At 44.6% G+C, this 13,868-nt stretch overlaps 1 protein-coding gene across 2 annotated transcripts in view; it reads left to right on the top strand.

Annotated features, from left to right (window-relative positions):
• The window catches only part of EXOC4 (exocyst complex component 4), a 611,454-nt gene that overhangs the window by 517,532 nt on the left and 80,054 nt on the right, over positions 1-13,868 (top strand). For both annotated transcript variants that reach the window (XM_026648604.1, XM_026648605.1), the window contains one exon: positions 13,071-13,249. In XM_026648604.1, coding sequence (XP_026504389.1) covers positions 13,071-13,249 — 179 coding nt within the window. The remainder of the gene's footprint in view (positions 1-13,070; positions 13,250-13,868) is intronic.

Raw genomic sequence — 13,868 nt, 5'->3', positions numbered from 1 at the left:
ATCTAGGAATCCGACTTCGGGGTGGGTTAGGATTCTTTCCTCACACCAGTTAGACTCACTGACTGATCCCAGACATGAAGAGCTCTGTGAAGCTCGAAAGCTTGTCTCTCTCACCAACAGAAGTTGGTCCAATAAACGATATTACCTCACCCGCCTTGCCTGAGCTCAGGCTGAGGCACTCCTGCTTGCTAGGCAGTGTGCGGCCTAGGTCTATCATGGCTGCAAGTTGTCACCATCTGATGGCTGTTGAGTGGCCTATGTGAAATTAGTTTGTGGATTTCTGTCCAATCCCCGTGGAAAACATCTACATCAGAAAAATCCCCTTGTTGGGAATCTCAGCAGTGAGGCCTAGAACTAAATGGGCACTGGAAGCCTGAGCTCCTCTTCAACGTCAGGGGACAGTCCCTCCATTTGAAGCACAGAGGTGTGACAATTTGTGCTGCACTTGTTCTGTGATTGCAGAGAAGTGTCTTTTCCTTTCCTCTTTCTGTGGATTACATAGACTCATGATTCAACCGTCAGAGAAACGGCTGAGGCCTGAGGAAATTTAACACCCACTTTCAGATTCGTTACTCCTGCAAGATGCATCCTCCATTGAAATGAACTTAGCAACCGTCCTGGGGCTCTGCTAAGCCTTGTTACTGGTACACAGCATACTACAAGACATTTGCTAATACACAATGGTACATTAGGCAACATAATTGAAACTGAATTAGACTGGTCCAGGAAATGAACAAAGAACAACATGTGATGCATTATCCTTCTTATTTTATTATTTTAAGAATAAATTAGTGATCCACTGTCTTATGGTCCTGTGACCCCTTAGATGTGTAGCTGTCTAGAGCTGATCTTGCTCTTCTCTCTTACAGATCCCTGGGATCAAGTGAGATATTTGTTTCAAATCTCAGTGACCCTCCAATTTAGGTCAGCGTTAGAGAGGGCTAGATGCGCAGTACTGTAAAGCAGCGTAGCTTTGTTGGTTTTTCTCGACTGTGTTGTTGTGTGGAAGTTCAGAGAAATATCCTCACAAGTTGAATCTTTGCAGCGGCGGTTCCAGGCACCAGCGCACCAAGCGCGTGCCTGGGGCGGCAAGCTGCAGGGGGTGCCCTGCCAGTCCCTCCGAGGGCGACAGTCAGGCAGCCTTCAGTGGCATGCCTGCGGGAGGTCCGCCGGTCCCGCAGATTTGGTGGCAATTCGGCGGCAGGTACGCCGAAGCTGTGGGACCAGGGACCTCCCGCAGGCATGCCGCCGAATCCGCGGGACCGGGGACCTCCCGCAGGCATGCCGCCGAATCCACGGGACCGGGGACCTCCCGCAGGCATGCCGCCGAATCCGCGAGACCGGGGACCTCCCGCAGGCATGCTGCCGAAGGCAGCCTGCCTGCCGTGATTGGGGCGGCAAAAAAGCTAGAGCCGCCCCTGAATCTTTGCGACTACTTTGCAACAAATGAGACCACAAATTCTGTAAAAAGTTATTGAATTTGCTTTTATTGGTCTTGTTGCAGAGCGTCATGTTAGAGTGATTCCTTTGGCAGATAACACCCACTCTTGTTGGTCTTTGTTTTGGTGCTTGGACAATATCTTGATGATCCTCGGACCACGTTTGGAACAGAGAAGGCAACTGAAGTGAAGCCAGGGCCATTTTTCTAAATTCTTTTTGATAAACAAGAACAATATTTTTTGTAGGATTTTTGGTTTGTTTCTTTCAATTCAAGTGAAAGGCGTCTGCCTTGGTAACTTTTGTATAAAGCTTTTAAAATGTAGTCTCCAAGTCTCAGCCAGAGCTAAGCTAGAAGGTTGACTTTGTGGCTAAAGAATAGAGCTATATGTCAGGAAATCAAAGTTCTATTCTGTACTTGCTGTGTGATTTTAGGCCATTTCCTATACAGTTGGCCAGCGGGGGAATCCCGGCCTTCCGTCTAACTAGCTTGCTGAGGAAACGATGGGGCATCTTTTTCAACACACAAAGGAAATCCTTCTTTCTCACTGGTGTACCATATACGCTGCAAGAATTGAGTGGTATCGGGGATGCCGGCAAGCATAGCAATTATAAATGTATATTTCCTCTGAGGCAGCGCAGTCTCATTGGTTTAACTCAGAGCTGGGATCCAGAAACTCTTGTGCTCTTACATCTGCTCTGACACTTATGTGCTATGTGGTCTTGGGCAAGTCACTTAACCGTTCTGTGCCACAGTTTCACCATCTGTCAGATGGGGAAATACCTACCACAGGGGTTCTGAAGAATAATTAGTATTTGCAGAGGTGCCACCTAAGTGATAAGTATTATTATTCTATATTATGTTTCCCATGGGCCACCGCACATACGTTCACCTCTTGTCTGGCCCCTGATATTCTGGACCACTGGCTACAAGCTCCGCATAGTGCTATTAGCTGAAGTTTGAATTCATTGTGCTGCCTGTCAGCTACGAGCGTCTGACTCTCACTCTGAAAAGCCAGCCCTTGAGGAGCTGCTGCGAAGCACAGTGTGGGAAATGACAAAAGGGACCTTGTCAGAATGGTAAATTTGCTCCTGAGGGAATTTCCCAAGAGTTTTTTTTTTCCTCTCCCCCTGTAATTTTTCCCTTGGGGGGCTAGAGAGGGAAAAGGGGAGGGCGACACTCAAATGGCCCCTCTTGTTTGCACAGCTCCCTGGACACATTCTCCCAGTGAACTGATTCATATTCATCATTTGCTGAAGGAATAATTGAAGCTAATTTCTTGGCCATGAAAAGGAAGAGTAGCAGTAAGTGAATGTAAAGCTGTTGCCAAGGGCACATAGGAGGCCTCATTCCGTTGCTGTTTTGTATTGATGTGGACACGTAGCAAAGGTGATCTTGATTCGTCATGTCTGCCCTTCGTTGGCCCTTATTTTTAAGCACACTTGTTTTACTTTCACTGTGTAAGTATTAAAGTAAGAGAGAGGGAAGCCTCGTGTCACCATCAAATCACGTATTTCCAGTCTAAGTCAATGTGTGTTTTAATTTTATTAACATCTCATCCCCTGAAAAACATAGACATTGCTTCTCCGGAAGAGGAGAGAGAACCCATTCTTTCTGCTGGATATTCATTTTAGGTGCAGGGCACTGTCTTCCGCTGTGCGTCCCTGTGTGTGCAATGCTAAGAACATGCTATGCCTGTTACAGAGTATCCAATAAAATAGAACAGATCTAAAGCCAATCCTGGTATTAGAGAGAGAATATTACAGAAATAGAGATGACACAGCAGAGGGGAACAGAATGATACTTAGACAAGTGATATTTTTGTTAGTCAGATGACTTAATCAGACCAGACCTGCATTCTTTGGCAAAAAGGAGATTAAGAGTAGACCCTCTTGACCCACACGCAAATCCGCATGGGAAACAAGAAGATAAAAACACAATGAGGCTATTGGAGCTAGTGTCAAATACAAGAATAAGGAAAAATCTCCAATGAAGGAACAGCTGGATACTGAAGAAATGCACTTGGATTTTCTTTACACATTGTGTAGCTGATATGTAATAATTCTCTCGCTCTCTTGGGTGTGTATGTGCACACACACCCCTCAGTACAGTGAGGAATTCACTATTATTAACGTTCCACAAAACACTCCATTACAAACCTGTTGTTTTTCATGTTTCTAGCTTTCTTAAATATTCACCTTTTGGGGCTGGAATTTTTCATGTTAAGTATCTGCCACAAATTGTATTTTGTTGTTGTTGTTGTAAACTTGAACAAAATCCTTTCCTTTAAAAAAAACCAAAGCAAAAAAGCCTTACATTCAAAAATTTATGCTAATGCAACATTAAGGCTGCTGAGTTGGGCACTCAGTAAAGGAAATTCAAGAGTTAAGGCTAAATGTGCTACCTTAACTCTGCTCCTGGTGATGTATATGACAATACATTTCCCAAATTCATGCTCATCGGGTATCTCAGGCATATGTTTATATATAAACTTCAGAAGGAAAATGTATTGTTTGAGAAACAGTATGTAATGGCGTATCTGAAGACACTATCATAATACACATGGAGGGTCAGAGTTAAGGTTGCATGTTCAGTCTTAACTTTAGTATTTCCTTACTTTTAAGTGCTTAGCTGGGCAAACATAATATTCCATTAATGTAAAGGGGGAGGAATTATAGGGGATTGCATTTAATATGTATTGTGAAACTTGCCCTAAGCAGCCACCCGAAAGACCAGCAAAAGTAAGTTGCCTCATACAGCTGAGAGTTAACTGAAGGTAAAAAAAAACCCAAACCCACTCAGGGGATCCTTGGGGATACTTTGAAGTGGTCTTTTAAGACGGAGTTGCTTGTTGAAGGTTATCTTCATTGCAGATTTCAGTGTGTGTGTAATGATGGAATTGTGAGCTTGGATTTCTGCTGCCAAATAGATACATTTGGGAAAACAAGTGAACATATTTGCTGTACTTTCGCTATAAATTCCTACTAAACCATTGCTCTCTTAGGCCTGGTCTACACTAACCCCCCAATTCGAACTAAGGTACGCAACTTCAGCTACGTGAATAACGTAGCTGAAGTCGACATACCTTAGTTCGAACTTACTGCGGTTCAGACGCGGTCCACACGCGGCAGGCAGGCTCCCCCGTCGACACCGCGGTACTCTTCTCGTCTAGCTGGAGTACCGCAGTCGACGGCGATCACTTCCTGGTTCGATTTATCGCGTCCAGACAAGACGCGATAAGTCGAACCCAGAACTTCGATTCCCAGCCGCCGAACTAGCGGCTGGGTGTAGACATACCCTTAGAATAAATGACTGTTTCCCATACATGCCAATAGTAATTTAGCAGCATAATTTCATTGAAAGGGACACATTTGTTCCCACCCCGTGTTAAAAATAATAAATATGCAGTAGTGTGGGATGTAGATTTTATTGACCTGAGTTTGGGATGGTTGTATGATTCATGTAATGGCTATGCAGGTCACCCCAAACAAGTGCCAATAAAACTTTGTTCTTTGCTTTTTGTGTTGTAGAAACTGTTTTGGGAAAGAGTTGGAGTTCTTTGGGTACAAATTATATTGTAATCACTGTTTTAGGTAATGGCAAGCTAGTGTTTCGTAATCCAACAGTTCAAACTGCGATCTGTGAAGAACTGCATAGTTACGTTGTACTAACTCCGTTCCTTGTTTCCAGCTGCTAAACCAAGTTAAAAGAAGCTAAAAATACATTAAGTGTTTCCGCTTATTACTTTTTCATGCTATAGTTGCAATAGGAATGTTATTCGGTTCATAGATCCTAAGGTCGGAAGGGAACGCTGTGATCATCTCGTCTGACCTCCTGTTCAGCACAGGCCATAGAACTTCCCCAAAATAATTCCTAGAGCAGATCTTTTTGAAAAACATCCAATCTTCATTTAAAATTTCCCAGTGATGAAGAATCCACCACGATCCTTGGCAAATTGTTGGTTAATCTCTCTCACCATTAAATATTTGTCTAGCTTCAACTTCCTGCCATTGCCAGTGGGGCAAATGATGGCAAATGAGGAGAAGGTGTCCATGAGACATACCCACTATTAAGATGTGGTACGCTCCAGAAGACGTTGTACGGACATCTGTACTAGCTACCAAGGCAGAGCTGAAATGAGATATTCCCTTGCTGTTTGAAAAGTTGCTTAAGTGTACACTACAGAGTACAGTTAGGGCGCTAGCTTGGGACTCAGAAGATATGGGTTCTATTCCCGGCTGTGCCTCAAGACACCCTGTGTTACTTTGTGCAAATCATTTAGTCTCTCTGTGCCTTGGTTCTCAATCTGCAAAGCGGCTGTTCTCTACCCCACAGGGGTGTCAAGAGGATAAACGTATTAATGATTGGGAGGTACTCAGATGCTGGGGTAACGGGACGGGGGGGCATAGAAATACCTAAGGTGGAGACAGTGATATGGCATAATTTTTAACTGTCTGCCCTTATGATCAATCTTGTTGGATCTCTTTCTCTGTCAGCCATGAAAGTGTATTGGTTGGGGAGCACAGCTGGTGTGGGAAATGTAAGTACCATTATGACAACTTCCAGGAATCTATTAGCAATGCCCAGCCTTTCCATAGGAGGAGCCTGGGGGGATTTAATCAATTCCAAACAGCCATGAGACTGATTAAAATCAGTCACATGCTGTAGAGAAAAAAGGAGCCAAATTCAACCCTGGTGTATTTCCGCTGAAGTCAAAGGCGTCCCGTTACCTCCCAATCTTCAGCATTAGCCAGCAGATGCTACTTCCTCCCAGAACCATGCTGTCAGAGATAGCAGCTCTACAGCACCACCTTGAGGGATGTAGTGGGCACATATTTCTTCACATTCTCAAGCAAAATCCCTGAAAATGAAGGGTTTGGTTTTTTTTTTTAATTTTAATTAAATGTTTAAAATTTTAAACCCCATTCAGATTTATATGCAGGAGCGGCGCCAGGGTTTTTGCCGCCCTAGGCAGCAGCGCTCCTCATCTGATCATTCGGCGACGGGGATCCTTCCGCTCCGCGTCTTCGGGGCACTTCGGCGGCGGGTCCCAGAGCGAGCGAAGGACCCGCCGCTGAATTTCCGCCGAAGACCTGGAGCGGAAGGACCCCCCGCCGCCGAATTTCCGCCGAGGATGGCAGAGACCACGTACGGACTTTGGAGGCAAGGGTGGCGGAACTGGAGGAGCTAAGGGAAGCAGAGAGGTATGTTGATGAGGCTTTCCGGGACACTGTAGAATTGTCCCACCTCCGGTCAGACAGCCCCCGCGCTGTTGAGGAGGATGAAAGGCCCAGGGAAGCAGAGCAGTCAACGGGAGCAGAGGGAAACCTTCCCATAGTTGGGACCCTCCTTCCAGACGGTGCTGGGGTTGCCTCTCACACTGAGGTTGCCTCTCTGGGGGAGGGAACTCCAGTTGCTAGGAAAAGGCAGGTGTTAGTAATGGGAGATTCGATCATTAGAAACGTAGATCGCTGGGTTTGTGATGACCGGGAGAACCGCATGGTGACTTGCCTGCCTGGTGCGAAGGTTGCGGATCTCTCGAGGCATCTAGACAGACTTATGTGTAGTGCTGGGGAGGAGCCAGTGGTCGTGGTACATGTAGGTACCAATGACATAGGGAAGGGTAGGAGAGATGTCCTGGAGGCCAAATTTAGGCTGCTAGGGAAGAGACTGAAATCCAGGACCTCTATGGTGGCATTCTCAGAAATGCTCCCAGTTCCACGCGCAGGGCCAGGTAGGCAGGCAGAGCTTCAGAGTCTCAATGCGTGGATGAGACGATGGTGTAGAGAGGAGGGGTTTACATTCATTAGGAACTGGGGAAACTTTTGGGATGGGGGGAGCCTATACAGGAGAGATGGGCTCTACCTAAACCAAAGTGGAACCAGACTGCTGGCACTAAACATTAAAAAGGTTGTAGAGCAGTTTTTAAACTAGGAGATGGGGGAAAGCCGACTGCTGCAGAGGAGCATGTGGATCGGACAGAGACTTCTCTTAGGGGAGAGTCTAATGATAGAGAATCTCCAGGTTATAGTCAGGAGCAGAGGATGGAGGAGGATAAAGTAAGGGCCAGATCAGATGATAAACATTCACATAAAAAAGAATCTAACACATCAGAAAGGGGCAGACAAATAAACAGTGACAAGTTTTTAAAGTGTTTGTACACAAATGCTAGAAGTCTAAATAATAAGATGGGTGAACTAGAGTGCCTCGTGATAAAGGAGGATATTGATATAATAGGCATCACAGAAACCTGGTGGACTGAGAGTAATCAATGGGACACAATCATTCCGGGGTACATAATATATCGGAAGGACAGAACAGGTCGTGCGGGGGGGGTGGGGGAGTGGCACTATATGTGAAAGAAAACGTAGAATCAAATGAAGTAAAAATCTTAAGTGAATCCACATGTTCCATAGAATCTCTATGGATAGAAATTTCATGCTCTAATAAGAATATAACATTAGGGATCTATTATAGACCACCTGACCAGGACAGTGATAGTGATGATGAAATGCTAAGGGAAATTAGAGAGGCTATCAAAATTAAGAACCCAATAATAGTGGGGGATTTCAATTATCCCCATATTGACTGGGAACATTTCACTTCAGGACGAAATGCAGAGATAAAATTTCTCGATACTTTAAATGACTGCTTTATGGAGCAGCTGGTACGCGAACCCACAAGGGGAGAGGCAACTCTAGATTTAGTCCTGAGTGGAGCGCAGGAGCTGGTCCAAGAGGTAACTATAACAGGACCGCTTGGAAATAGTGACCATAATACAATAGCATTCAACATCCCTGTGGTGGGAAGAACATCTCAACAGCCCAACACTGTGGCATTTAATTTCAAAAGGGGGAACTATGCAAAAATGAGGGCGTTAGTTAAACAGAAGTTAAAAAGTACAGTGACTAAAGTGAAATCCCTTCAAGCTGCATGGGCGCTTTTTAAAGACACCATAATAGAGGCCCAACTTCAATGTATACCCCAAATTAAGAAACACAGTAAAAGAACTAAAAAAGAGCCACCGTGGCTTAACAACCATGTAAAAGAAGCAGTGAGACATAAAAAGACTTCCTTTAAAAAGTGGAAGTCAAATCCTAGTGAGGCAAATAGAAAGGAGCATAAACGCTGCCAGATTAAGTGCAAGAATGTAATAAGAAAAGCCAAAGAGGAGTTTGAAGAACGGCTAGCCAAAAACTCCAAAGGCAATAACAAAATGTTTTTTAAGTACATCAGAAGCAGGAAGCCTGCCAAACAACCAGTGGGGCCCCTTGATGATCGAGATACAAAAGGAGCGCTTAAAGACGATAAAGTCATTGCGGAGAAAGAAATGGATTCTTTGCTTCAGTCTTCACGGCTGAGGATGTAAGGGAGATTCCCAAACCTGAGCCGGCTTTTGTAGGTGACAAATCTGAGGAACTGTCACAGATTGAAGTGTCACTAGAGGAGGTTTTGGAATTAATTGATAAACTTAACATTAACAAGTCACCGGGACCAGATGGCATTCACCCAAGAGTTCTGAAAGAACTCAAATGTGAAGTTGCGGAACTATTAACTAAGGTTTGTAACCTGTCCTTTAAATCGGCTTCTGTACCCAATGACTGGAAGTTAGCTAATGTAACGCCAATATTTAAAAAGGGCTCTAGAGGTGATCCCGGCAATTACAGACCGGTAAGTCTAACGTCGGTACCGGGCAAATTAGTCGAAACAATAGTTAAGAATAAAATTGTCATACACATAGAAAAACATAAACTGTTGAGCAATAGTCAACATGGTTTCTGTAAAGGGAAATCGTGTCTTACTAATCTATTAGAGTTCTTTGAAGGGGTCAACAAACGTGGACAAGGGGGATCCAGTGGACATAGTGTACTTAGCTTTCCAGAAAGCCTTTGACAAGGTCCCTCACCAAAGGCTCTTAAGTAAAGTAAGCTGTCATGGGATAAAAGGGAAGGTCCTTTCATGGATTGAGAACTGGTTAAAAGACCGGGAACAAAGCGTAGGAATTAATGGTAAATTCTCAGAATGAAGAGGGGTAACTAGTGGTGTTCCCCAAGGGTCAGTCCTCGGACCGATCCTATTCAACTTATTTATAAGTGATTTGGAGAAAGGGGTAAACAGTGAGGTGGCAAAGTTTGCAGATGGTACTAAACTGCTTAAGATAGTTAAGACCAAAGCAGACTGTGAAGAACTTCAAAAAGATCTCACAAAACTAAGTGATTGGGCAACAAAATGACAAATGAAATTTAATGTGGATAAATATAAAGTAATGCTCATTGGAAAAAATAACCCCAACTATACATACAATATGATGGGGGCTAATTTAGCTACAAGAAGTCAGGAAAAAGATCTTGGAGTCATCGTGGATAGTTCTCTGAAGATGTCCGCGCAGTGTGCAGAGGCGGTCAAAAAAGCAAACAGGATGTTAGGGATCATTAAAAAGGGGATAGAGAATAAGACTGAGAATATATTATTGCCCTTATATAAATCGATGGTACGCCCACATCTCGAATACTGCGTACAGATGTAGTCTCCTCATCTAAAAAAAGATATACTGGCACTAGAAAAGGTTCAGAAAAGGGCAACTAAAATGATTAGGGGTTTGGAACGGGTCCCATATGAGGAGAGATTAAAGAGGCTAGGACTCTTCAGCTTGGAAAAGAGGAGACTAAGAGGGGATATGATAGAGGTATATAAAATCATGAGTGATGTGGAGAAAGTGAATAAGGAAAAGTTATTTACTTATTCCCATAATACAAGAACTAGGGGTCACCAAATGAAATTAATAGGCAGCAGGTTTAAAACAAATACAAGGAAGTTCTTCACGCAGCGCACAGTCAACTTGTGGAACTCCTTACCTGAGGAGGTTGTGAAGGCTAGGACTATAACAGCGTTTAAAAGAGAACTGGATAAATTCATGGTGTTTAAGTCCATTAATGGCTATTAGCCAGGATGGGTAAGGAATGGTGTCCCTAGCCTCTGTTTGTCAGAGGATGGAGATGGATGGCAGGAGAGAGATCACTTGATCATTGCCTGTTGGTCCACTCCCTCTGGGGCACCTGGCATTGGCCACTGTCGGTAGACAGGATACTGGGCTAGATGGACCTTTGGTCTGACCCGGTACGGCCGTTCTTATGTTCTTATGTTCTAAAATGCCACTCCCAAATCCTGCCGCCCTAGGCGACCGCCTAGGGTCACCTAGTGGAAGCGCCGGCCCTGTTTATATGTCATTTACTAAAACAAAAATAAGTGCAGTGAAGTTCCCTTGGGGGAGGGATAGCTCAGTACTTGGTCCTGCTAGTGAAGGCAGAGGGCTGGACTCAATGACCTTTCGGGGTCCCTTCCAGTTCTATGAGATAGGTATATCTCCATATATTATTATTATTTATACTTAAACAAATCTAGTTTGAGGTACTGGCAGTGTGGCTGCTTGCATGATTTAAAAGACCACTGATGGAATTATTTTCCCGCAGCTATTCATCTATTATTCTCAGTGGCATGAGTTCTCATTGTAAGATCTAGTGGCTGAAAGTTGAAGGCAACGTTCAAGCTGGATATAAGATTACATTTTTAACAGTGATGATAACTAATGATCGGAACAACTTACAAAGGGCTGTAGTAAATTCACCATCACCTGGAGTCTTTAACTCAAGGCTGGATGTCTCAATAAGATACGGTTTAGTTCATCCACAAGTTATTGAGTTTAGATGTAGAAAATAGTGGGTGAAAAGCTCTGGTTTATGTTATCCAGGAGGTCAGACTAGATGATCATAATGGTCCCTTCTGGTCTGTGTGTCTCAACCTGTGTAAGTGCTTAGTGGTGGTTTTACATGCAGGTAGATTTGGCAAGATTATTTTGGAATCTAGCGTTTAGCACTTTGCCAGGCTAGTCCTCTCAAGCCCTATGGAGAAGAGCATGGCAGAGGGCTAAAACAGAGTGCAGGAGATGATTGTGACACAAACCCGAAGGACAGTGAAACCTGAAGAACAATGAAAGTAATAGGTGGCAGGTTTAAAACAAACATAAGAAAGCACTTCTTCACACAATGCACAGTCAACCTGTGGACTTCATTGATAGGCTACAACCTGTGGATCTAAGGCAAAAAGCATAACTGGGTTCAAAAAAGAATTAGCTAAGTTCATGGAGGATAGATCCATCAATGGCTATTAGACAAGATGGTCAGGGATGCAGCCCTGTTCTCTGGGTGTCCCTAAAACTCCAACTGTCAGGAGTTGGGACTGGATGACAGGGGATGGATTACTCAATAATTGCTTTGCTCTGTTCATTCCCTCTGAAGCGTCTGGCACTGGCCACAGTCTGAAGACAGGATACTGGGCTAGAGGGACCATTGGTCTGACCAAGTCTGGCCGTTCTTATGTTCCTATTGTCTATGTTCATATGACCCCTGGAAGAAGTTCTTTGGAGCTTATGTACAAATCAATGTGCTATGTAAACACATTTGTCTTGATTGTCACTTTTAATCAAATACTACATCTGTGCTAGTAAAATAATGCAGAGCCTAATTTTCAAAGCTGTTTATTTGCTTCCTTGTTCTTTTGAGCCATCAAGCTCTATGGTATGTTTCATTTGATGTATGTATGAAAAATGATTCAGAAGCTGAAGGGACTGACTTACAAGGGAAGATTAAATGAACTAAATATGTGTAACTTGTCTAAATGCCAACTACAGGGAGACATGAAAACAGAGATACATGCATCTGAAAGGTGTATTTGCTAAGGAGGGACTGGAGTTGTTTAGAGTGATGCTAGGAGAAGAAACTGTGAGTAATGGGATGAAGTAGAAATAGTGCAATTCAGGCAGAATATCAAAGAAAACTCCATGAGAATGAGATTAATTGGGCGGTGGAATTGTTTCTCCCAAAATGGATAGTGTCCACAAAGCTGGTAGAAGCTCTAGCACAAGACATTTAAAACTAAAGTGGACACAGCTCTTAAGTACTGACTGTAAGGAACAATCCTACATTGGCAAAGAATGGATGTTCTAAATCAGTGGTTCTCAACCTTTTTGGGCTCAGAACCCATTTGTACATGTTTATGGCCTGTCACGACCCAGTAAGAAGTCTGGGGGTGGAGGCCCTGCAGTGGTTTCGGTTGGGTCATGGCCCCTGGGGAGGGAGTTTGGGTCCTCCCTGGCAGTCACCCCACAGTGGCAGCTCCTGCAGCTCCTGTGCTGTGGGGCTGGCTGGGCTTGGCTCTCTGTCCCAGGCGTTGAAACCTCCGGGACTGCAGCACCTCTCAGGTCTGGGCCCACCATCCTGACTGGTCCAAATTTGTATGAGTGGAGTTGTGACGTGGCTCATGGGGTTGAAGTGCCGCTTACTCAGATTTGACCTACCCGTACTCCTGTCATCATGACAGCTGAGCCAAACCTGACTGGCGCTGGGACCCCAGAGGTTGCAGTGCCTGGAGCAGGGAGATGAGCCCAGCCAGCCCTGTGGGACAAGAGCCACAGGAGCTGCCATGTAACCCTTTGAAACATTCTGGTGACCCAATTTTGGGACCTGAACCATGGGTTGAGAAACCCGGTTCTAAATGACCGAACCAGTCCTTGCCCATCTCCACTCTTGTTGACTCAGTGATATATTAACATGCCTGGATCGTGTTTGCATTTCAGGGCTGCCTTCGGCAAAGAGTCGGAAGTTCTCATTGGGAACCTGGGAGATAAACTAATCCCGCAGCAGGAGATCCTGCGTGATGTCAGTGACCTGAAGGCCTTGGCCAATATGCATGAAAGCCTGGAGTGGTTAGCTGGTCGCACAAAGGCAGCCTTCTCCAACCTTCCAACAGCCCAGAGTGAGTAGCTGTCATGGATCTCTTGATTGTATGGAAACATTGGTGTTGATGGTAAAACCTACCAGTAACTGTATCATGAGACTGGAGAGGAAAACTTCTTACAGGCTAGATCCAAGGAGTTTTAAAATACACATGCAGACTTAGGTTCTGCTGGGTTATAACTCACACAGGGTTAGGCTGTTTTAAGGAGCAGCCCTGCAGCATAGGTCATGTGGAGACACATCTTCAGGGTGATGGAACTGGAGGCAATTGCCTTAGGCAGGCACAGTTCCTCTGAAGGCTCAAGGAAAAGTACAAGGCAAAGCAGCTGCACCTTTTTATAGAGCACACGATGTGCTTCCCTCTGCACGGTGCCAGCTCTGTGTGGGAGCAGTCCCACAACCCCACTCCTCACAATAGTGGGGCACCAGCACCACTGGGAGCACAAGCCATGGGCAGTCTTTGCATGCAGAACCAACAGGTGAAGATGGCATCTTGCCCCCATCCTTCTCTTGTGCACGCACACAGGGCCGGACACAATCCTGTCCACAAGTTTTAAACACCACCTGCTAATGAGGTTACATAAGGTCAGACATTAGTACTGGGCCATCAAGACGCTTTTTATGTTTGAATAAAATAA

The sequence above is a fragment of the Terrapene carolina genome, unplaced genomic scaffold (genome assembly GCF_002925995.2).
Source record: "Terrapene carolina triunguis isolate 2854851 unplaced genomic scaffold, T_m_triunguis-2.0 Scaffold68, whole genome shotgun sequence".
NCBI lineage: Eukaryota > Metazoa > Chordata > Testudines > Emydidae > Terrapene > Terrapene triunguis.
Note: the sequence above shows the minus strand (reverse complement) of the source record. Positions and strands in the feature narration are given on the sequence as shown.